The 22,615-nt window shown below is 38.0% G+C and overlaps 1 protein-coding gene across 6 annotated transcripts; it reads right to left on the bottom strand.

The window, feature by feature from the left end:
* Positions 1–560: 560 nt before the first annotated feature.
* Positions 561–20,369, bottom strand: ZFP14 (ZFP14 zinc finger protein). Of its 6 annotated transcripts, none has more exons than XM_045805242.2 (6): positions 20,342–20,369; positions 15,248–15,334; positions 13,175–13,253; positions 11,851–11,977; positions 10,642–10,740; positions 561–5,918 (listed from the first exon to the last, which is right to left on the bottom strand). In XM_045805242.2, exons 3-6 carry the CDS (start codon positions 13,202–13,204, stop codon positions 4,552–4,554), a joined length of 1,623 nt encoding a protein of 540 aa, XP_045661198.1. In that variant the 5' UTR covers positions 13,205–13,253; positions 15,248–15,334; positions 20,342–20,369; the 3' UTR covers positions 561–4,551. The 6 variants fall into 6 exon arrangements, with proteins under 6 accessions (XP_045661198.1, XP_045661200.1, XP_045661199.1 ...); XM_045805244.2 differs by having other exon boundaries at positions 10,642–10,737; XM_045805243.2 differs by lacking the exon at positions 20,342–20,369 and adding an exon at positions 17,674–18,314.
* Between the last annotated feature and the right edge of the window lie 2,246 nt (positions 20,370–22,615).

Genomic DNA, 22,615 nt, shown 5'->3' with positions numbered 1-22,615 from the left:
CTTTTGTGCGCATATTGGCCACTCTTGTATCATCTTCTTGAAATATCTAATAAGTAAGACTGAAGGTTTTTGTTGCATGTCAGTACTTACCTCAAAAAAGCAAACAGGGCCCAGAGTCTGAATGTATTGGTTACAGCAGAGAAGTCGTGAGTTACATTGGGATACTGAAGAGGTAGAAGTCTGAAGGACAATACATCTGAATAATGGAAAGCTAGAAGAACCTATTGTTTTTAAAAATATGACATAAGACAAGATTTTTAGAGAGGAGGAACATCTTTTCCATAGTTGAGATATGACCTTAAGACCTGTTTCAATAGAGAGCCACACAAAAAATTAGGGAGCTGAAACCAAGAGTCAGATGCTTAACTGACTGAGCCACCCAGGCGCCCCTGACATCTTTGTGTCTTAATGTACAATAATGGGGCACCTGGCTGGCTCAGTCAGTACAGCAGTGATGGAGCAACCATCTGGCAACATGTAAAGTGGAGAGTATGTACAGAGACTTCTAGATATGCACCTTAGATTCTTAACTCTTCAAAGAAGTCAGAAAATACACAAAATGATATTCAATATAGCATTTTTATTATAATGAAAAATCGTTTATGTCCTAATCACTATTTAACAGAATATTTAAGCATATTTAATATATACATATCAAGGACCAAGCTAGAATCTTTTACATTCTATAGAAAAGTACTAGGCCTCAAGATTCAAGCAGGAAGCTTTCAGAATATGACATGAGTTGCAAAGAAAAGTGCCTTTCCTCACCCCCTGCCAACACAATCACTCACCATATGTCTGAAATGATGCTCTTGAAGACAGTCATTGTGGTCATGGAAGCATCTATCAAAGTGGTTCACACTCTAAAGATGGCAAGAGATACTGGGAATGAGAATTCCACAATGAAGTTTGAGATACACCATGTTAAATAAAAATCTCTTTCCTGTATCTTTTGACAAGCTGAGGATGTGTACTTGGATTTCCCCACAAGCAAATGCTTTGCTGCATTTACACATTTTCCTGAGAAATCTTTTTTTCCCCCCAAATATCATCAAGGACTAGAATACCCCAAAACAAGTTTGTAGAGAACATTGGGTTAAGGCCTTACACTCTGTTACAAACACAGGTCTTCTGGAGATATCTGAGACTTGGGAAAGGCAAACACATGGATCTCTGAGTGAAGACTGATTTTGTAATAAATTTTAAATATACCTTATTTAGAATTAAGACGAATAGAATCTTCATAAATGAAGCTGGTCTAGATTTTGCTTTTTGGGAGCTATCTTCATTCAGGTTTGTATCAAGATTATTTTATCTGTGCAGAATGAATTGGTAGAATTTGGTGAAGGATTATCTATTTATTAAAGCTTTCACCTGTACAATTATCAGATTTTTTTCTTAAGCGGGGAGTTCATACACACACACACACATTTGCTTGTTGGGCTATTTGAGTCAATTGTCATAACATATTCCTACAGAAAAAAAAAATAACCGCTTTATATTTTAGGTATTGGAATACATAGAGCACTTATACATAGTATTGTGTTGTAACTAAAACAAAATTTTCTGGATAATCTGTAGCTATGTCACCTTTATTACTGTCCATGTTCTAAGTGCATTATCTTTCATTTTCTTTTTCTTGATTAGGTCTTCCAAAATCTCATCATTATTAACACTGGATTAAATCTACTACTGTCTAGTCCTTAATTTCTATTTTCAGTTGTGTTTTGTTTCTCTTTTGTAGGTTTTATTCTGTTCTGTTTCTGGTTTCTTGACGTAAGTATTCACTCCCTTAACACACTTATTTATGTGACAGGCCCTGTGTTGACTGCTGTGGATAAAGTGAAGATGATGAAGACTGGGTGCACAAATGAAATTTCCTTAATGCATTAAAGGGGATGAATTTCTCACTGAACAGAACTTTGGGGGACATCTGACAAGTTTAGGTGCACACATCTCATTAACAATCATTTCTAAGTAGTCTATAAATTTCAGTTTTGATTTTAAACATTTTATTTCTGAAACTTTCAAACACATAAAAAAGTAGAAATATTAGAACAATGAACCCCCCAAAACAAATCACCCTGCATCAGTAATTATCAACATTTTGCCAATCTACTTCCCAGCTCTCCTGGCCAATTCTTTTTCTTTTGCTGGAGTATTCTAATGCAAATCTGGTATCTTTACCATTCCTTAAATATATAAGTATGTATCTCTAACACATAGAACCTTTTATCTTTTAATAACCACAGTGATATTATCATCCCTAACAAAATTAGTATTTCTAAATATCATCTAATACTCAGTGCATGTCCACATTTTCCCCACTGTCCCCCAAATGTCTTTTTACATTTTGTTCAAACTAGGTCCAAGCAATGCCCACATGCTGAATTCAGTTGATAGGTCTCTTAAGTCTCTTAATCTGTTAACTGTTGTCCTTCCCCTTTTCTTTTTCATGCCGCTCATTTGTTGAAGAAATCAGGTCACTTGTTTCGTAGAATTTTACACATTCTGGATCTGCTTGGCTACTTCCTTGTGGTGCCATTTACTTTGTTCATCTATTCCCCCAAATTCTCGTTTTTAAAGAGTTTGATTCAAAGATTTGTTTCCTTCAGCTATTTTGGCAATAAGGCTTTGTAGGCAGTGGTATTTCCTATTGCATTTTATCAGGATGTGGATATTGTCTGAGAGTCCCACTTTCATAGAGGTTAAAATTGATCAAAGGGCTCAGAGGTGGTCAGCTTGATAAATCCACTGTAAAGTTCTATGAAATATTTCACGCAATGGTTTTAATATCCACCAAAGATCATTTTCTGGACCCATTATTCCATTAGGGAACTAGAAAATGGTGATCTTTCTAATCCTATCATTCTTTCTGTATTTACTGATATTTTAAAAGCAAAACAAAACAAAAACCTTTTAATTTGAGTAACTTTTGGTGGCCCTGAAACTTGGTTCAGGGAAAAAAGGAAAATAAATGCTTATTTTTTCCCTTATCAATTTTTAGAATGAGTTGTGCCCAAGCATCTTCCATTGCTGACCAAACTGTGCAGCTGTAACCAAGTAAACTATCAAACTACTAGTGGGGTCATGTCAAAAGACCTAACTTCCACTGGTTGAAGATGGGGCAATTTAAACATCAAACCATATACTGCCAGTAATGGAATGATCTTTCTTTTATATGAATTTTACAAAAAAAATACACACACACAAACACACACACACACACATTTAAATTTCCAACTGGTTAGATTCCTTTCTGCCATCTTTTTGATGTTTTTAATCTTTAACAGTGGTCAGACAATAGGGATTATAAAACATTTATTTTTTGGAATTTATTATAGGAAAATAATTTCACATTTTTCTGATTCTTCAACAGTTGTACTCTTAACCTCACCTTCATGAAATCTGTAAAGTTTCTTTTCAGCCTGAAATGACTGATGCAACTCAAATGATGAACTTCTCACATTCAATATAACCTCCTAGATTTTATCTGGAATAAATTATCTTAAGTTTAGTAAGTGCTGAGCAGTGACATGAGGCATTTCTACATTTATTACTTCTAGAGTAAATTCCTGTCATATGAATTCACTAACACTAATGACAACAATTGTAGATAATATTTACAGAAAACATGCTATGTGGGTGCTATTTTCCCAAGCATTAACTACTTAATCCTTAAGATAATCCTATTACACAGTGTGGCAGGCTTGACTCTGAAATGGTCCCTACACCCTAGTATTCATACTCTTGTGTAATCCTCTACACTTGAGTGTGGGGTGACCCAGTAACTTGCTTCTAACCAGAAGACAGCAAAGGTGACTAATAAACAGGTGTTATTTTGGTGATTAGATCACACAGGTTTATAGCTTCTATGATGTTAGTAGACTCTACTGCATTCTTGGCTTGCACACTTAATAAGCAGTTACGCTGAAGAAGCCCATGTGGCAAGGAACTAAGGTCAGCCTTCAGCCAACTAGAAACTGTTGGGGACAGCCAACAACCATGTGAGGTTGGAAATGGATCCCTTCCCCTGTTGAGCCTTTAGATGAGACCCAAACCTGGCTGAAACCTTTAGTTTAGCTTTGTGAGAGACTCTGAAGCAGAGGACCCAACAAAGTTATGCCCAGACACCTGACCCATAGAAATTGTGAGATAATGTGTATTATTTTAAGCTACTAAATTTGTGGTAATTTATTACACAGCAATAAATAACTAATATACATAGGTACTACTATCACCATTTTACAAGTGAGCAAAATGAGGCACAGAAGTTTAAGTACCTTGTCCAATAACACACTGGTAACAAAGGAGTGAAATGGAGATAATGATAGATAAGGCTAAAGATTTTCCTACATTCATTATATTATTCCCTCATATGAATTTGCTGAAGATAAACAATGTCTGAATGATGACAGAAGGCTTTTAAAGCAACATATTTTTTTCAATAATATAAAATTTCTTATGCTTAGTTGAAGCATGAAGCAACTTTCAAAAAAATGAATTTTCAGATATTCTGCAACATAATGTACAATTGAAGGCTTTCTTGTATTAAACCCCATTATGAATTTTCTGATGTTGAGTAAGGTGTGAATGTTGTCTAAAGGCCTTCTTACATTCCTTACATTTGTAGGGTTTCTCCCCAGTATGTATTCTCTGGTGTTGAGTAAGGAATGAATAAAGTCTAAAAGCCTTCCCACATTCCTTACATTCATAAGGTTTCTCACCAGTATGAATACTCTGATGCTGAGTAAGCTGTGAGAGCAGTCTAAAAGGTTTTCTACATTCCTTACATTCATAAGGTTTCTCGCCAGTATGAATACTCTGATGTTGGGTAAGTTGTGAGAGCAATCTAAAGGCCTTCCCACATTCTTCACATTCATAAGGTCTCTCACCAATATGAATGCTCTGATGTGAAATAAGTTGTGAGTAACTACTAAAGGTCTTCCAGCATTCCATACATTCATAGGGTTTCTCACGAGTATGGATTCTCTGATGGCGAACAAGTTGTTGCCTGAGTCTAAAAGTCTTCCCACATTCCTTACATTCATAGGGTTTCTCACCAGTATGAATACTCTGATGAACAGTAAGTTGTTGGCATATTCTAAAAGCCTTTCCACATTCCTTACATTCATAAGGTTTCTCACCAAAATGAATTTTCTGATGCACTCTAAGGTCTGGACCACATACAAAGGCTTTCCCACATTCCTTACATTCATAGAGCTTCTCAGCGGTATGAAGTCTCTGATGTCGAGTAAGGTGTGTACACTGCCTAAAGGTCTTCCCACATGCCTTACATTCATAGGGTTTCTCACCAGTATGAATTCTCTGATGTCGAGCAAGTTGCTGATGCACTCTGAAGGCCTTTCCACACTCCTTACATTCATAGGGCTTTTCACCGGTATGAAGTCTCTGATGTTGAGTAAGTTCTTGGAGCACTGTAAAGGCCTTCCCACATTCCTTACATTCATAGGGCTTCTCGCCAGTATGAAGTTTGTGATGTCGAATAAGGTGTGCACGCTGTCTAAATGCCTGCCCACATTCCTTACATTTATAAGGTTTCTCACCAGTATGAATTCTCAGGTGCTGACTGAGTGTTGAGCGACGAATAAAGGTCTTCCTACATTCCTTACATTCATACAACTTTTCTCCATTATGAACTCTCTGATATTCAGCAAGAAAATTATGCTTTTTGTAAGTGGTCATTTTTTCAGAAGTGATTTTCACTTGCCCAAAATATCCCTCTTGTGGTTCCTTTTGCCCCTCAATCTTGCCTTTGCATTCCCAATCATTTCTAAAAATGGAGTCCTGAAGACTACAGCTTTTAATTCTTTCCATTATCTCCCACTGGAATGAATATATTTCATAAATGTCCTTTTCTGGAGATAAAGTATTGGTCCTGTATCTGGACTCCAAATCTGAAAGAAAACAGAAGGCAAACACACACTATTTTCCTGTGACAGAAAAAAGAAAACTTCTATAGAGAAGTAAAAGACACCTAAAATAATGTCTATTATAAGTGAATGGATTAGGTACCTCTAAAACAGGCGTTTCTGCTACAATACCATGTATTGTACCTAAAAAAACCCCTTATCTCCTGCAAAATTACATACCAAAAAAATAAGAGTTTATGAAGACAACAGGGGGGAGGAGACCACTCAAACCTATCCAACTTTATTGGCAGAACACCAACAAATACAATAATTGATATTTCAAGAGATAACTCAAGAGGCAGTTCAACATGGCTGAAGGCCATTTCATGGATACTAAAATGTGCACACAAAAAAAGTGGAAATGCTAGATTTTAGGTGCTGAGACGCTGCAATGAAAAAAAAAAAGCCCTGAGCCAGCAAGACTACCATTAAGGTGGGAACAGGGTAAAATGCAACCTGTCTCCTGCTAGAAGCCATGCAAGCTTGATGGCGTCTACCTCTGGGGAGGGAGTCCTGGATGCAGATACTTATTATTACTTTTTTTCATATGGAGGTGAAAGGGCAACCAACAATAAAGCATCAAGTTGAATGGTTTCCCTTTCCTGTTGAATGTTTTAAGTTTACTTTTATTCTGGCTTCATTCAGGTAGGAAAATGACCTGTAAACCAACAAACTCTCACATTATAGTGCTATCATTCCCTATTCCATATCGCTATTAAGCTTATTTGTATTGCAGTTATTAATTGTATTATGGAACAGACTATCCTCATACATTAAAAAAAAAAAAAAAAAAGCAAAGGAAACAGAGAATGGAGTCCAGGACTGGAGATAAGGCTGGTGATTAGGGAAACAAGTTACATCAGTGAGAAGAGCACCTGAAGACTTCTTAAAACTACAGAGGTATTTTTAACTGACTGAAACATAATCTACAGGATTAAGTCCTGGGCATGTTTTTGTTTTGTACTTATTTAAATTCTCCAGCAAATGATTCTGATGCTGATCAATATCTGAGTCTCTCTACTTAAATGTTTTTAATGATTTCTCTTTATAATTAGAATCAAATATAAATAACTGAACATAGATAATAAGCTGCTCAGGCAGGCTGTTGAAATCCAAGTAAGGTGAGGAAAGTGTCCAGACAGAGGAGCAAACCAGCATGTAGTGGGCAAATCTACCATGAATCTAATTACTTCCCATCACTACTATTCCAACCAAAACCACCATCATCTTCAACCGGGACTAAAGAAATAACCTCCTAACTGGTCTTCCTTCTTCCCATCTTACCCCTAATTCAATCTCTTCTCCATAGAGGGATAATTATATGACAAATCAGCTTATGTAATTCCCCTGCTCAAAAGTTTCTAATGGCTTTCTATCACACTAAAAAGTCACGTGCCTTACCTTTGAATAATCATCCTCATCATCCTGGCCGCCTTGCTGTACCTCAAATACACAAAACTTCGATCTCCTGACCCAAGGCCTTTGCATTTGCTATTCTATCAGGACTGCTCTGGCTTTAGATATTCCTATAACTTGAGCTCTTTCTTCACGTCTCTACTCAAATATTACCTCCTTAAAAAGCCCTAACCACCCTAAAACAAATGTGTCTATACCTGCCAATTTCTATTCACTCGCTCTTCTCACTTAATAATACTCGTCACCACCTAATATTATTTATTCATTTACTTGTTTACTTAATGTCCTTATTCCTATTAAAATGTAAATATGACTGCTGGAACCTACCACTCTTGTTCACAATTGTTCCACTGGTGTCTAGCACAGTGCATGGTTCAGACTGGACACTCAATGAATGAATACATTTTTAGGCAACAAAAGGCATATAAACTAATCAAAATAGAAGCCAGAAAGAAACTGGATCCTATACAGATAGATACTGCTATGGACTGAATTGTGTCCCCCCAAAATTATACATTGAAGCCCTGACCACCCACACTGACTGTATTCGCCAACAGTGCTTCTAGAAGATAATTAAGGTTAAATGAAGTCATAAGGCTCCTAATCCAATAGGACTGGTGGTCTTATAAAAGGTCTCTTTCTCTCTCTCTTCTCCTCCTCTCCCTCTCCCTCTCTGCCATGTGAGGACAATGTGAGAAGGGAAGATCAAGCCAGGAAGAGAGCCCTCATCAGAGCTCCCAAATGCTAATCTCAGACTTCCACTCTCCAGAACTATAGGAAAACAAATTTCTGTTGTGTAAGTCACCCAAGCTATGGTATTTTGTTATGGCCGCTCAAACTGACTGACACAGATTTACATATAAATGAATTACAGTCACTGATCATAAAAAGAGTAGGCCCTCTCTGTTCAAATTTCTTACCCACCACCCATATAATGTAGGACAGTTTTGTTTACTTTTATTTTGAAAAAACTGTAGATTCCTACAAGGTTGCAGAGAAATATACAGGAAAGTCTTATGCAACCTTCACCCAGCCCTTCTCAATGTTAACATCTTACATAACCATAGTATAATATTCAAAGCAAGAAATTCTCCTAGTTTTCCTCTAAAAGCTTTAAATTTAGCTTTCATATTTTAAAGTTTATTTTTTTATTATTTTTAGTAATTTCTACACCCCACAACCCCAAGATCACGATTTATTAGAGAGATAATGTGAAAGGGAGGGAGAGAGAGAGAGAATCTCAAGCAGACTCCCCACCAAGTCTGGAGCCTGATGCAGGGCTCGCTCTCATGACCCTGAGATCATGACCTGAGCTGAAACGAAGAGTTGGACACTCAACATACTGAGCCACCCAGGTGCCCCTTGATTACTGTAGTTTTACTTTTATTTTTTTAAAGATTTTATTTATTTATTTGACAAAGAGAGAGCACAAGCAGAGGGAGCTGCAGGCAGAGGGGAGAGGGAGAAGCAGGCTCCAGGGAGCCTGATGCAGGGCTTGGTCCCAGGACCCCAGGAGCATGACCCAAGCCAAAGGCAGTCACTTAACCACCTGAGCCACACGGGAGCCCCTGATTACTGTAGTTTTATAATGAATCTTGAAGTATCTTGAAGTCATGTAGTCTAAGTCCTATAATATATTCTTCCTTTTCCAAGATTACCTTAGAAATGCTAAGTTGAACATCAGCATCCCCAAACATCACCATCCCCAAAACAGTCTCTTTCCATTTATTTAGGGTCTTCAATTTCTCTTGGCAATGTTCCATGATTTTTTGTATGGAGGTCTTGCACATTTTGTTAAATTTATTCCTTAGTATTTTTGTTTTTTGACACTAATGTAGATGGACTTAATTTGCTTTAATTTTAATTGACTTAATTTACTTTACTTTAAATTTCTTATTTTTTCCACTTCTAGTATATAAAAACACAATTGATTTTTATATATTAACTCTGTATCCTGTAATCTTACTGTGATCTTCATTTATTACTTTGAGTGGTTGCTGTTTTGATTCCTTAGGATTTTCTATCTACACAATCACGCCATCTCCAAACAGAGTTTAACTTCTTGCTTTTTGATTTTTGTCTCTTATTTTTCTTGCCATATTGCAATGCTAGGACCTTCACTACAATGTTAAATAGATATGGGAAGAGTGTGCACTCTTGCCTTGTTCCCAATCTTAGGGGGAAAACTCTTCAATCAAGTATGATGAAGTTTATGATTTTTTTTTTAAGCAGTATTTTTTGAGGAAGTTCCCCTTCAATTTCTGGTTTCCTGAAAACTTTATCATGAATAGATGTTGAATTTTGTCATATGCTATTTCTACATCTATGGACACAATCACATGGCTTCTCTTATTCCTGTTAATACTGTGAATGACAGGGATTAATAAACCCTACTTGATCATCATTTTTATTGCTGGATTTAATTTACTAATATTTTCACAAGGATTTTACATCTATGTTCATGAAGGATACGGAGCCTGTCATTTTTTTTTCCTTTAGTAATTTGTCAGGACATAGTATACAAGTGACACTATTCCCGGAAAATGAGTTGGGAGCTGTTCTTTCCTTTTATGAAGGAACTTGTGTAACACTGCTGCTAGTTCTTCCTTAAATACTTAATAGAATTCACCAGTGAAGCCATTTGAACCTGGTGTTTTCTCTGTGGAAAGATTTCTGATAATGAATTCAATTATTTTGATAGATATAAGGTTATTCATATTTTCCTTTTTTATCTTGTGTCAGTTCTGGTAATTGTGTTTTTCAAGTTTTCCCATTTCATTTAAGATGTCCAACTTATTGGCAGAAAATTACTCATGGTATTCTCTCATTATTCTTTTAATGGCTATAGGGTGTGAAGTGATAACCCAGTTACTCTTTCATTCCTAGTATTAGCAATTGTTGTCTTTTTTTTTCTTGATGAGTCAAGCTAGGTGTTTACCAACTTTGTTGATCTTTTCAAGAAATCAACTTTTGGCTTTATTAATTTTCTCTATTTTTTCTATCTTGTTGATTTCAGCTCTTATGTTTATTGTCATCTTTTTTTCTTCCACTGAGAACAGCTCCTCTCTTTGAAGTAGGAGGAAAAAAATGAGAAAAACGGAGGGTTGTAATCAAGGTCAACATGCAATTGGTGTCCAGGTTTAAAAGATTTTAATTTGCTTCCCAGGTCTCAGCCCTTTCCTCCACAAGTCACGGGCTTTTGAAGAGAGATTTCCAACAACATCTTAAGGCTAACAGGCTTGGCTAATTACCTGCATTAATTAATTCCCCATCCTGCTCAGCCCTCACTCACCAGAGTAGTGTCTTCTGGTCCCTTCCCTCACAACCATCCAAGGCTCCTTCCCTTCATCCAATAAGGTAATTACATCTGGTTTAGAAATGGAAGGTTCTGCTTAAAAGATAATGCAACATGAAATCATAAGAATAAAAGTCAGGTTCAAATTTGGTTAAGTTTATAATTAACTACAGATCAAAATGATACTTTACAAAGCCTAAGAGCAAAGGAATGCAAGGGAGCTGAAGGGCACTCATATTATAGGGTAACTTCAGAAGCACAAGGAACAGATGGTTAAGAAAAGGTCTTAATATAATTTAAACTCATACAAGCTCTATTGAGAGGCAGTCTTGTGTACTGGTGGAGCACACAGAATCTGCATCCAGACTGCCTGAGTTTAAACCCTGCCTTTGTTGCTGTGTTACCTCAGCCAATTATTAACCTCTTATTCCTAAGTTTTCTCATCTGAAATGAGGATAATCATAGCATATTTCTATAGAGTTTGAGAATTACTTAATAACGCACAATGTTCAGAATAGTATCTAAGTACAAATATATGAAGTTTTTATATATATATATAATTTATTTATTTATATACATATATATGTGTGTGTGTATTAGCTATTTTTATTGTTATCAATTTGCTGACAGGAGAGTGTCTTCCTGAGATGTCTTCTGATTCTTTCTAGGATTACTCATTCAATGTTAAATGCAAAGTTCTCGGATTTTAAATTTCAACCACAAAGCAGGTAGAACTGAATATGTCTATTATAGGAAACAGAATGTGTTTACTTTAGTTTTAAATAAACCTTGTGGAGCCATTTCCTACTGTGTAAGTTCTATAGGCTCCCCTGATTTTAGAAAGACTCAAAACCCCTGTGTTTCGGTACTCTCCTTGCAGGTGGAATAGAAAGGAGTGTTAAGTACCTGCATCAATTCTGGGCTCAAATATAATGTAAAATCTCATTTCTTGGACAATGCTTCTGTTGTAAGCAACCCAGAATTCAAGCCCAGCCCTGGGATACCAGTGAAACAAGTAAATTACAGAGCCTGAAGAAACTCAGAAGGACAGAGCCAGATGCAAGTGATGAAGGAGCCTATTTCCAACCTAATGAAGCTAAAACCATTCCTTTGGAATAGAGAGAAAAAATTTATCTAGTTTCTCAAAACATTTTCCTGAAATTGACAGTAGAGAAAGGCAACACAATTTGGGATAGATAGCCTTACCTAGTGAGATGAAATTGCTATAATTCTCCCACATCACATCCCTATATAAGTCCCTTTGAGCTGAGTCCAGGAATTCCCATTCTTCCTGTGAGAAGTCTATGGCCACGTCCCTGAATGTCACTGAACCCTGCAAAAATAAAACTCATGTATTACCTGCGAAAATACGTGAAATATTTTTTAAATGAAAAGGGAGGAGATCGAGGACTGTAATGCAGAGAAGACGCCACATAACAAATAAATGGGGTAGGGCTTATGAGTCAGGACAGTAAGAAATTAGTGTCACTGAAGCAGAGTTCTATGTGTCTTGAATAGTCTTGTGGCTGCAGATAAGATTAATTTTTTACCCAAAAATATCTGAAAATGAATAAAATAACCAAAAAGAGTCCCAATTAAATGAGACCATACACACAAGCCTTCTACAAGCTATGTGTCTCCACCACAAATTCATGGGAAGCACCCTCCACCTTCTTTTCCCTTTAATGATCGTGAAAAAATACTGATAAAAACTTCTCCTAAATGTACTACAATATCTTTTTTAAGGAAATAGACTCAAGTTCACCATAAAGTCAGATTTTCTTATAAACATTTTCCCTATAAAGACCACTTCTTTAGTCAACTTTACAAAAACTGCTACATGGTAGTCCACATTTTTTATATATATTCGATTCAGTCTTTTTCTTTTCCTATTTAGATATTTTAATTCAATTCAATTTCAAAAATCTTCCTCAGCTCTCACAGTCTACATTTTCTATTCCTTATGCATCTGGTTGACCTTCTTAGTCTTTATCATCCATCATCCCTCACTGAATACCCTTCCTCATTCCAGAGTTAGAGGGTACTGAACCATGATGACATCACTCTGGACCAGTGGTTTTCAATAAGGAGTGATTTTACTCCCCAGAAAACATTTGGCCATGTATGGAGACAATTTTTGTTGTTACCACTGGGGGGAGGGGGTGTGAGTGTTACAGGCATCTAATTGGTAAAGGCCAGGGATACTGTTAGACATCCTGCAATGCAGAGGACAAGTCCCCACAATAAAAGATTCTCTGGCTCAAAGTATTAATAGTCCCAAGGCTGAGAAACCTTGCTCTAAACCAGTACATCCTGTAAAATTACGCAATGGACTTTGCTCCTGGTATTCTTCTCTCAGGGTTTGCTGGAGATGATTCAAGAGAGAGATCTCTTTGCATTTCTGTTCTGATAACCTCCTAATCACCCCACTGGTGAGGGAGCGATCCCTTGCCCTAAATAGTATGAGGTGGCTCAATTCCTGACACTGGACAGATGAGACTGACAGCATTTATTAGACATGTATACTCACAGCCCAGGGGAGGAGAACACCACACGTCATGCAGGGCCACACAGGGGTTGCACTCAGGAATGGAGTGAACAAGCAGGGTCTGTGGGAGGCAGGCTTTGTAGTAAAAGGAGGGTAAGGTGTCCCTGATTCCCTCAGGAGGATGTGACTGGTTGGTTTGAATAATTCTGTGGGCCGACAGGCAGGTGAAACCCTTTAGAGTGAGGACCAGGAGGGGTTTAGGTCATCTGTCTGATAGGAAAGCTAGCCAGGTGGGAGTCTTTTCTGGTGGATGGGGAGTGTATCTGGCAAGAGCAGGGGAACTCATGATTAGGATATTGGAGCCCTGACAAAGATATCAAGTCAGCGTATGAAATTTTAGGCCTCACAATATAAGGCCCCAATTATATCCCTACCCAATCCACCCAATCCTAAAAGCCTTACATATGTATCATAAGATCTCAACACATACAGAGACTGAGACGAGCCAACACTAAATCTCATCTTATGTACTTGGAAAACTCACGTCTGCAAAGAAGTCTGGAGTTTTCCAGGCAGTCAAAGAGGACCTCCAGACAGTCAAATAGGACCAAATTCTCTCTTTCATCAAACTACAGATCTTCAAGGAAAGTTTTCAAAACAAGGATCTCCCACTTAATATCAATAACCCATTCCTGAATATCAGACATTCTAATACTTCATTATTAAACAGGTACCTATTTTCCCATCATTTTAAAGCAAAGAACTCCACAATTTCAAGCCTCCAAATAGCTTCACAGCTCCCTCCAGTATAGACTTACAGTACACATGGGTGAGTTACTGCACACGTATCTTTAGCTTTAATATTTTCATTGTCTCTTTTACTGAATTCACTTTTCTCACTTGCTTTGTGTCTTTCCCCACAACATCAATACTTCCCCAACTTTTTAGAAACTCATTTTATACTACACAAGAGCTACACGTTAACAGCACTATGAAAATGCATTTCAACAAGAACGTAACACTCAGTTATGATTCGCACTCAGTGTGATGCTCTGATAACTCCATTCTCATCAGCAGCACCAGATACATCCTCTTTAATGATATCTGCATGCATCTCAAAACATCTGCAGATGGTTCTGATAGTCTAGCAATGTGAAATAGAACGAGACTCTCCTGCACATTATTTTTTGTTAAAAAAGGTTGTACTGAAGTATACAATTTCACTTATATAAAGTTCTAAAAATAGGCAAAATTCATTTATGATGGTAGAAGTCAGGATAGTGGGGGCACGTGGGTGGTTCAGTTGGTTAAGCAGCTGCCTTCGGCTAAGGTCATGATCCTGGGGTCCTGGGATCGAGCCCTGCGCTGGGCTTCCCTGCTCAGCAAGGAGTCTGCTTCTCCCTCCACCCCTCCCTGAACTCATGAGCTCTCTCTCATATAAATAAAATAAAATCTTAAAAAAAAAAAAAAAAGAAGTCAGGATAGTGGTTATATCTGGCCTGGGTGGACAGGGAGTGACTGAAAGGGGGGCATCTAAGGCATTAGCAATATTCTCTTTCTTGACCTGAATGCTGATAGCACAGATGTGCTCAATTTATGAAAATTCATTCAGTTACACACTTAGGACTTATGGACTTTTCTCTATGTATGCTACATGTCAATAAAAACTTTGAAAAGAGTTCTTCAAACTCTTTTTCAAACTGGGGACACAAATTTTTCCTACATAAAACCAGACTAAAAATCACTGTTTCAGAGAAATGTACTTTCTCTGAAGTTTAAATATTAAAATCAAAAGCTGTTCTACTGGAAAATGTTAACAAGGAGACATTCTGCAGAGAATGCCGGCATTTTTCTCAAGGCATTTCACTTTTCCTCCCTCATGGCTCTTGTCAGATTTTGGAGCTAGAAGACAGTCCACATTAGTTGGGAAGAGGGAAGGGCATGTAGAAAGGACACTGGGCTCTTTGTCTCCAACCCTCACAGGACCGAGAGTAACTAAAGCAAGTTCTTGGGAGGAGTTCTGTTAAATAAGAAGTTTCAGGGTAAGGAAAGAGTATGTACACATGACCTAGAGATCAACACTATTTCAAAAAGGACAAAAGAACATCAACTTACATGGGCCATGGTTTTGAAACGCAAGAACTGGTCAGTCCTTTTCAAGGTTTCCCTGTTGGAGAACTGTAGAGCCCAGATAAGCCAGATCTGGAAGAAAAAAGAGGCCATGAAACCAAATGTAACTCAGAGATCCCAAAATGACTTATGTTAATGTGTTTTTTTCTTTACCCTTCCCACTTCCTAACTATTCTCCGCCACTATACCCACCCTGATCCCATACTCACAACAACTAGAGGAGACTCTAAGAAGTCTGAGGAAATCCAAGCCCTGAGAAAATCCAGCTGAACAATAACGGATTTGGTATAGAAGCCTGAATACTTCGGAGGATTCCCCACCTGGTAATGCAGATCTGGTCCTGGCATTGGACTCCTCCCTCCAGTACAACTTTTCAGGGCTGAGAAAGGGCCATACCACCCATATATAGCCTCTTGAGCTCCCAGGATCCTGCCTGAGCTTCCTAAATATGAAGCCTGAAAACCACACAGGCTGAGCCTGGCAGCTGCTGCCACTGGCCTTTTCCCAGCCCGAACAACTCACTACTCTGCTTTCCAATCAGGACCTCTCACACGGTGACAACCTTTGCACCTCCCCCCTCTCATACCATGACTACTGCAGTTAGTTAACAACATTCACGGAGAACTGTTACATGATGGGTGCTTTGTGTACATCACCCCATGACCCTCAGCACTGCTCTGCTATGTATTTCTTCTCATCTCTCAGTGGATCAGGAAACCAATGCTCAGGGGTGAAATCATTTGCCCAAATTCAGTTATTAAGTGGCAAAGCTTTGTTCTGAGTTCACATTTCTCTAACTAAAAAGTCATCTTTCCACTTTGGTTTTTGCCTCTGAAGACTAGATTTCTACTTCACTGGGAGAAACCTGAGTAAGGGCAATTCGAGAAAGGAAGGAAGGAAGGAAGGAAGGAAGGAAGGAAGGAAGGAAGGAAGGAAGGAAGGAAGGGAGGGAGGAAGGAAAAGAACCTTTCAAAAGATACTAAGCCTCACTACTAATTAAGGAGATGTGTGTAGAACACACACAAAAATTACCCTCTACAGTGATGGGACTGTGAGGTCTAAAAGACTGATGATATCTCAGATTAGTAAAGTCATGAGGAAATGGACACTGTGTTAGTCCAAATTATATCTGGTGTTACAACCCGTAAATCCTGTGAACCAGTTCCCAGAACTCCACTGCTAAGACTAAAGGAACTATTTGCACATGTATATAAAGATGTCTGCAGAGGTATACTGACAGGTATGGTTTACAATGAATAAAAGCTGAAAAGAATCTAATTGGGGAAATAATTAAATAGTACTGCATCTATACCACTGAAAACCAGGCACATATTAAAAAGTGATGACACTGCCCTAATTTTGATGAAATGGGTGAAGCCAGTGTGTTTAAAAAAAAAAAAAAAATCCCATGGGGCACCTGGGGGACTCAGTTGGTTAAGCGTCAGACTCTTGATCTTAGCTCAGGTCTTGATCTCAGGGTCATGAGTTTGAGCCCCTAGTTGGGCTCCACACTAGGTGTGGAGGCTACTTAAAAAAAAATCAATTAAATAAAAATATCAATCAATCCCAACATGTGTGGCATTAAATTCTTGTGACAGAAAAAAAAAAGTAAGCCTAGAAGGACATGTTTACAATAGCAGCGACACTCACCACCATATTAAACACAGTGTGAACCTAACGTACACAACTACTCCAAATAAGGCAAAAATTTCCCCATTTCAAAGTTTTCATTAAGTCTTCTTGTTGAACAGAGAAAAAAGCCCAGGATACTCTAAGAACAGCTGTTGTTTTTCCTGAGTGACTTTTTTTTTTTTAAGATTTTATTTATTTATTTGACAGAGAGCAAGAGCACAAGCAGCTGGAGCAGCAGGCAGAGGGAGAGAGAGGGAGAAGCAGGCTCCCCGCTGAGCAGAGCGCTTGACATGGGGCTCAATCCCAGGACCCTGGGATTATGACCCAAGCCTAAGGGAAATGCTTAACTGACTGAGCCACCCAGGTGCCCCAAGTGACTTTTCTTTTTCTTTTTTATTTACTTAAACTTCTAATTCATGAGCCAAGTCTATGATTGAATTTGCCCATGTATGTTGTTCTATCTAGTAAAGAATGGTAAAAAAAAAATCCCTGAATGATGCCTTTTAAGTAACAATGGCAGTCTCATGGCTGCTTCCTTTCAATCTTACTGAGAAATAAATTTATTTTATTTCTGAGTCAATGCTCTGTGCTAAGATGCCTATGAAGCCTCCAAGGGCTATTGGATCTCCTTGTCTTACTAATCTGACTTTGGGTAAAACATCATTAAAATAAAAACCATGAGACATTGTTAACGATACTGGAATTAAAACAAAATTTTAAAAAACACACCCACGCAAAAAACCTGTGAGACGTAAATCTTACTGTATGAAATTCATTACCTCCAGACTGCACAGCTTCAGTATAATCTGGACATAACGTGATAGTACTTGCTGTCATCAGATTAATATCTCTTCCTTCCATCATGAAAGGTTACTGAGTAAGGCAGGAAGAATTTTTTTTTAAGCATACATAATGATGAGACTTGGTATACTGTTATAATTAATTACTGATACAGGCTTTGGTGTGACACTTTCAGGAAACAAATCTTAGCTCTGACAGTTATTAACTGTGATCTTGGACATGTTACTTAACTTCTCAGCCTTAGTCACTCCCATAAAAAAATGGTGATAATTATAGATTCTAACTCAAAAGGTTATTATGAGGATTAAATAAGACATCACACATAATAAAGCACTTAAAATAGCAAATAAATGTTAAATAGAAGTCAGTTATATCACTGAAGATGAAGAATACTACATACTCTTTTTCCATAAAAAATTCAAGCTTCTCAGCCTTGCTCTTATAATGCTAGCTAATAAATTTCAAACTCCATATTGATAAGCTATTCCTCCTGATTAACAACAATTTACAAAAGGGGGTTCGTGGATGGTTGAAGCCAATGTGGGAAAATCCTCACAATTTTTGGATCTGGGTGATGAGAAAAAAGATGGAATTACAACATAATAGTAACAATTAAATCTACTGAGCACTTATTATGTGCCAAACATTCTCTGAGGACTTTGTGTATATATATATATATATATATACACTTTATATATATATATACACACATATATATTAATATATATTATATATAATAATATATATATTATTTTATATATATTATATATAATATATATATTATATATACACACATATATATATTATATAATATATATACATATATATATATATTAATTCACCTATTCATAGCAATCCTATATAGCAGTTTCTATCATTATCCTCTCACAGATGAAACAACTGTGGCACAAAGAGATGAAATAAATTACCCCAATTTCACCCAGCTCTAAGTGGAAGTTTTAGGACTAGAACAGTGGTAATTTAGCTCCATAACTAAACTGCCTCTCACAAGAGCACATAAATATATGACCTGACTACTCATGCTATCAAAAACTTCAAACCATTTCTCAAATTTCAACTAACATCTTCCATTCCCTTCCCTTGTTAACACAGACCTCTCCATTAAAAACCCTGTCACGTTACAATTCCTTAAAGCCTCAAAAGCAGAAAACCCTGTCACCAAACTATCTCCTACCTTTGCCTGCTTTTGAATTCAGGGCAGTCGTGAAGATCAAAGACACCTAGCCTTACGATTCCAACTAAACTGTAATCCTCTCAACAAATCAAAGCCTAGAATAAAGCTCTGCAGTTGGCCTCCCTTCAGGAGGTTTACTTGCAAGCCACTTAAATGATTAGAAAGAAACAGCTCACAGAAGGAATCAGATGATTGCCAAATGTTCAGCACTGGAGAGGAGGCAGGAGGTAACCTCAACACCCCTATCATTCACCGGGAAAGAACAGCAAAGCACCAGGTCTATAGATAGGGTATTTCCCGCGTTAAAGCCTAAAAGCTAAAGACTACCTGGAACAAGCCTGTATAGTCCAACAAAATCAAATTTATTGACTCAAGAGAGGGAGGAAATTCCACAGGAAGGGTTGGAATGCAATGGAGGAGGAGAAGAAAAGCTCTTTTGTAAAGGGTTGAGTTCCAAATGAAGGATTTTGAAGGATGTATGGGAAGCAGGGAACAATTCCAGAATGGTTGCAGTTTCCGAGGTGAGACTAGGAAAGGCAGGGATTAACTGGAGATGAAGTGTTATCTTAAAGGGAGGGTAGTTTAGCAATTGGGTATCTCCAGTAATAAAATAAAAAATGGCAAAACGAGTCTGGAGCATCACTGTTAATCTCTCAAAGAGGGAGCTGTTACAGCATTTTACAACTGCTGCATGAACTAATACTTCCTATTAATTTTGTAGCTGGCTTTATCTGTCTCTTCTCTCCCAGCCTTGATCAACGCAAGGGCTGCTTTTTCTCTTTTCAGTCCGTACTGATTTTCATTCTTTCCCAGGAGATGCAAATGTTTCCATGTCCAGAAAAATAAAAGTTACATTTCACGGAACAAAGAAGATAATAGACATACCAATGGTTATCTCCTCCTTTCTCTCTCCTTCCTAAAGATCAGCAGGATTGGGGAAAAGAGACGGGAATCTTGAGGCACCGAGCCTTTCTTGGAACTCAGCCCGGCCTGGCTAACTCAGAACACACCCCCGCTATCACACTTGCTCCCACCATCCACCACGCACATAACCCGATGGAACTAAGAGGGAGTCCGGGGTAAACCTCAGCCTTCCTCGTCTCAGAGAAAGGCCGGGTACAAAGGCCAGGTCTGGAATCTGTCTCCGAAGTCATGGTAGTTTCCTAACGTGGGGAGCTCTGATTAAGCTGTGGTTCTGAGAACTGCAGTTCTCGAGACTGCGTCTTTTTGTTGGGGGCCTTCACTCCGGGGTTCATACATCTAACTCGGAGCCATTCTGGGCCGACGGATATGTGCAGCCCTTAAGCGGAAAGGGAAAGGACGCCTCAGGGCACCCGATGCCCAGTAAGCGTCACAAATTCCACAGTCAGTGCAACCCGGTTCACAGAAAGGCCCGCGCCGCCCCCGCGCCACCCCCGCGCCCATTTCCTCAATGCACGCGACCAACTCACCTCTCCGAGCAGACACCAGCCAGAGAGCCGGAAGGAAACTAGGAGCAGAGGCTTGTGGGAAATGTAGTCTTCGGTAGGGAGGGCCCGGCCCCGCCCCAAATCGGTGCGCGGAGTGCGCAAGCGCGGGTGCTCGCTTGCGCTGAGGAGAGCTCTGGGAGGCCTTTGGGCTTGAGTGGGTTACAAGGGAGGGCCTTCAAGGATTCCCAGGACTGAAGGAAGCGCGTTCTGGGAGTTTGGCGTCGTGTTTGTCGCTGAAGAAGCCCTGATATGTCTTAGAAAGAAGTCTTGACACCAGCAAACACATAATACTACATACTAGGCACACAGCAAGTTCTCAGCATGTCTGCCCAAGTAGGACGTGGATATACATCAAGTACTCAATAAAAATATCCGCAAACCATAGCAGAACCGGTAACGGACGACGCAGAAAAGTCGTTCGTGCTTGCTCGAGCTCCCTCTTTCCGAACTTCCTTCCTCTTCTCGGTTTTTTTCTCCTTCTTGCAATTGTGAACAAATTGTTCTATAAATTCTGTTATGTTAAGGTGATCGATAAATTCCTCTCCCCCTCCCCCCATTGGCCATTTCTCTTTCCTCAGTTTTAGTTAACTAGTCAACTGCCATCCCCAAGCAGAAACTCCGCTTGTTTGGTGAGAAGGTTAATAGTAGCCTAATGCTGTGTCACAATGTGTACATCATTCACCTCACTTCCTCATATTATTAGGCATTTTATCATCTCACATCACAAGAAGGGTGAGTACGGCACAGTAAGATATTTTGGGAAAAAGACACATTCACGTAACTTTTTTTAAATATTGCAAAAGTTTTGCACTATACAGCATATTGTTTTAATTGTTCTATTTCATTATTTCTGTTAACCTCTTACTGTGCCTAACTGATAAATTAAACTTTATTATAGGTATGTATGTATAGAAAAAAACAGTATATATGGGGTTCAGTACTATCTACCCTTCCATGCATCCCCTGAGAGTCTTGAAGTGTGTCCTCTGAGGATAAGGGGGGACTAATGAGTTGTCATTCAGATGTCCTTTATCCTTACCGATTTTTAAAAATCTGGCAGTTAGAGGTATGAGAGAAGTATGTTTATTTATGTTTTCCCTTTAGTTCCATCAGGTTTTGCTTCGAGTGTTTTCAAGCACTGTTAAGTATGTACATTTGTAATGTTTTTGTCTTCCTGATGAAGAGGATTGGCAAGTGAACACTAGGAAGAGTATCTTCAGAAGTCTTTCTCAGCTGAGTAATCAATGAATTTGTCATGTCCTAGGTTCGTTCAGGAAAGGAATGGGATAAGCCTACCAGGATTTATCCACCACTGCGGCATCCTCCCCATCTCAGATGTTTTGATACAGTAGTTAATAGATGGAAGAATTTATTCTCCTCTCAAGAATACAAAACTTAAAAAAAAAAGAATATAAAACTTTAGAAATTATTTGAAAATGTCAAGGCCAATCGTATTCTCATTTTGAAAATAGAATATATATGAAGTAGGAGATACATGAAAACAACAGTTCTGGATTTATCTATTTCTCCCTTTAGTTGGTTCAGTTTTCGCTTCATGTATTTTGAAGCGCTATTATATAGTATATACCCATTTATGGTTGTGTGTCTTCCCAATGAATTGACCCTTCTATTATGAAATATTTCTCTATGTCTCATCTTAACGTCTTGTTTTGTCTAGTATTAGTATAGTCGCTCTAGTTTTTTTTATGCTTACTGCTAGGCTGGTATATCTTTTTCCATTTTTTTTTTCCTCAACTCTACCTGTGATTTTATATTAAAATACATTTCTGGTAGATATCATGTAATTTGTGTTTCACATTTTTTATCCAGTGTGACAGTCTCTGGCATTTCATTGAAATAGTCCATTTTTATTTATGTAATTATTAATTTGGTTAGATTTATATTTACTATTTGGTTGATTTCTATTTGCCACATTTTTTTATTAACTATTCTTTCCTGTCTTTTTTGGAGAATTGATCAATTTTTTCTAATATATTTGAATTTTTCTGTTGGCACTTTAGCTATACCTTCGTGCATCTTGTTAGATGTTGCTGTAGGGATTTAAATATGCATCCTTGTTAAACATAGTTTACTTAGAATTAATGTTGTATCACTCTGTTTAAAGCACAGGAATCCTGTAAACAATATCATTTCATTTATACTTCTTATTCTTTGTCCTACTGTTGTTATACATATTTCATACATACATCATATGTCATACATACATACATCGTACACTGCACTATACAGTGTTGC

The sequence above is a fragment of the Ursus americanus genome, chromosome 21 (genome assembly GCF_024610735.1).
Source record: "Ursus americanus isolate L20-20 chromosome 21, mUrsAme1.1.p, whole genome shotgun sequence".
Lineage (NCBI taxonomy): Eukaryota > Metazoa > Chordata > Mammalia > Carnivora > Ursidae > Ursus > Ursus americanus.
The sequence above is the reverse complement of the archived record's forward strand: the minus strand, read 5'-3'. Positions and strand labels throughout refer to the sequence as shown.

Excerpts from the sequence above, each read along its gene's own strand:
- ZFP14 (XM_045805242.2), bottom strand. The coding sequence starts at position 13,204 with ATGACGTGTGGTGTTCTCCTCCCCTGGGCT. Across the intron at positions 10,741-11,850 it reads TAGCAATTTCATCTCACTAG|CAGAACCTTCCATTTCTAAA; the intron begins GTAAGGCTATCT and ends TTATCTTTTAAG. Across the intron at positions 5,919-10,641 it reads GACCAGAAGACACTACTCTG|ATTTGGAGTCCAGATACAGG; the intron begins GTGAGTGAGGGC and ends GTTTTCTTTCAG.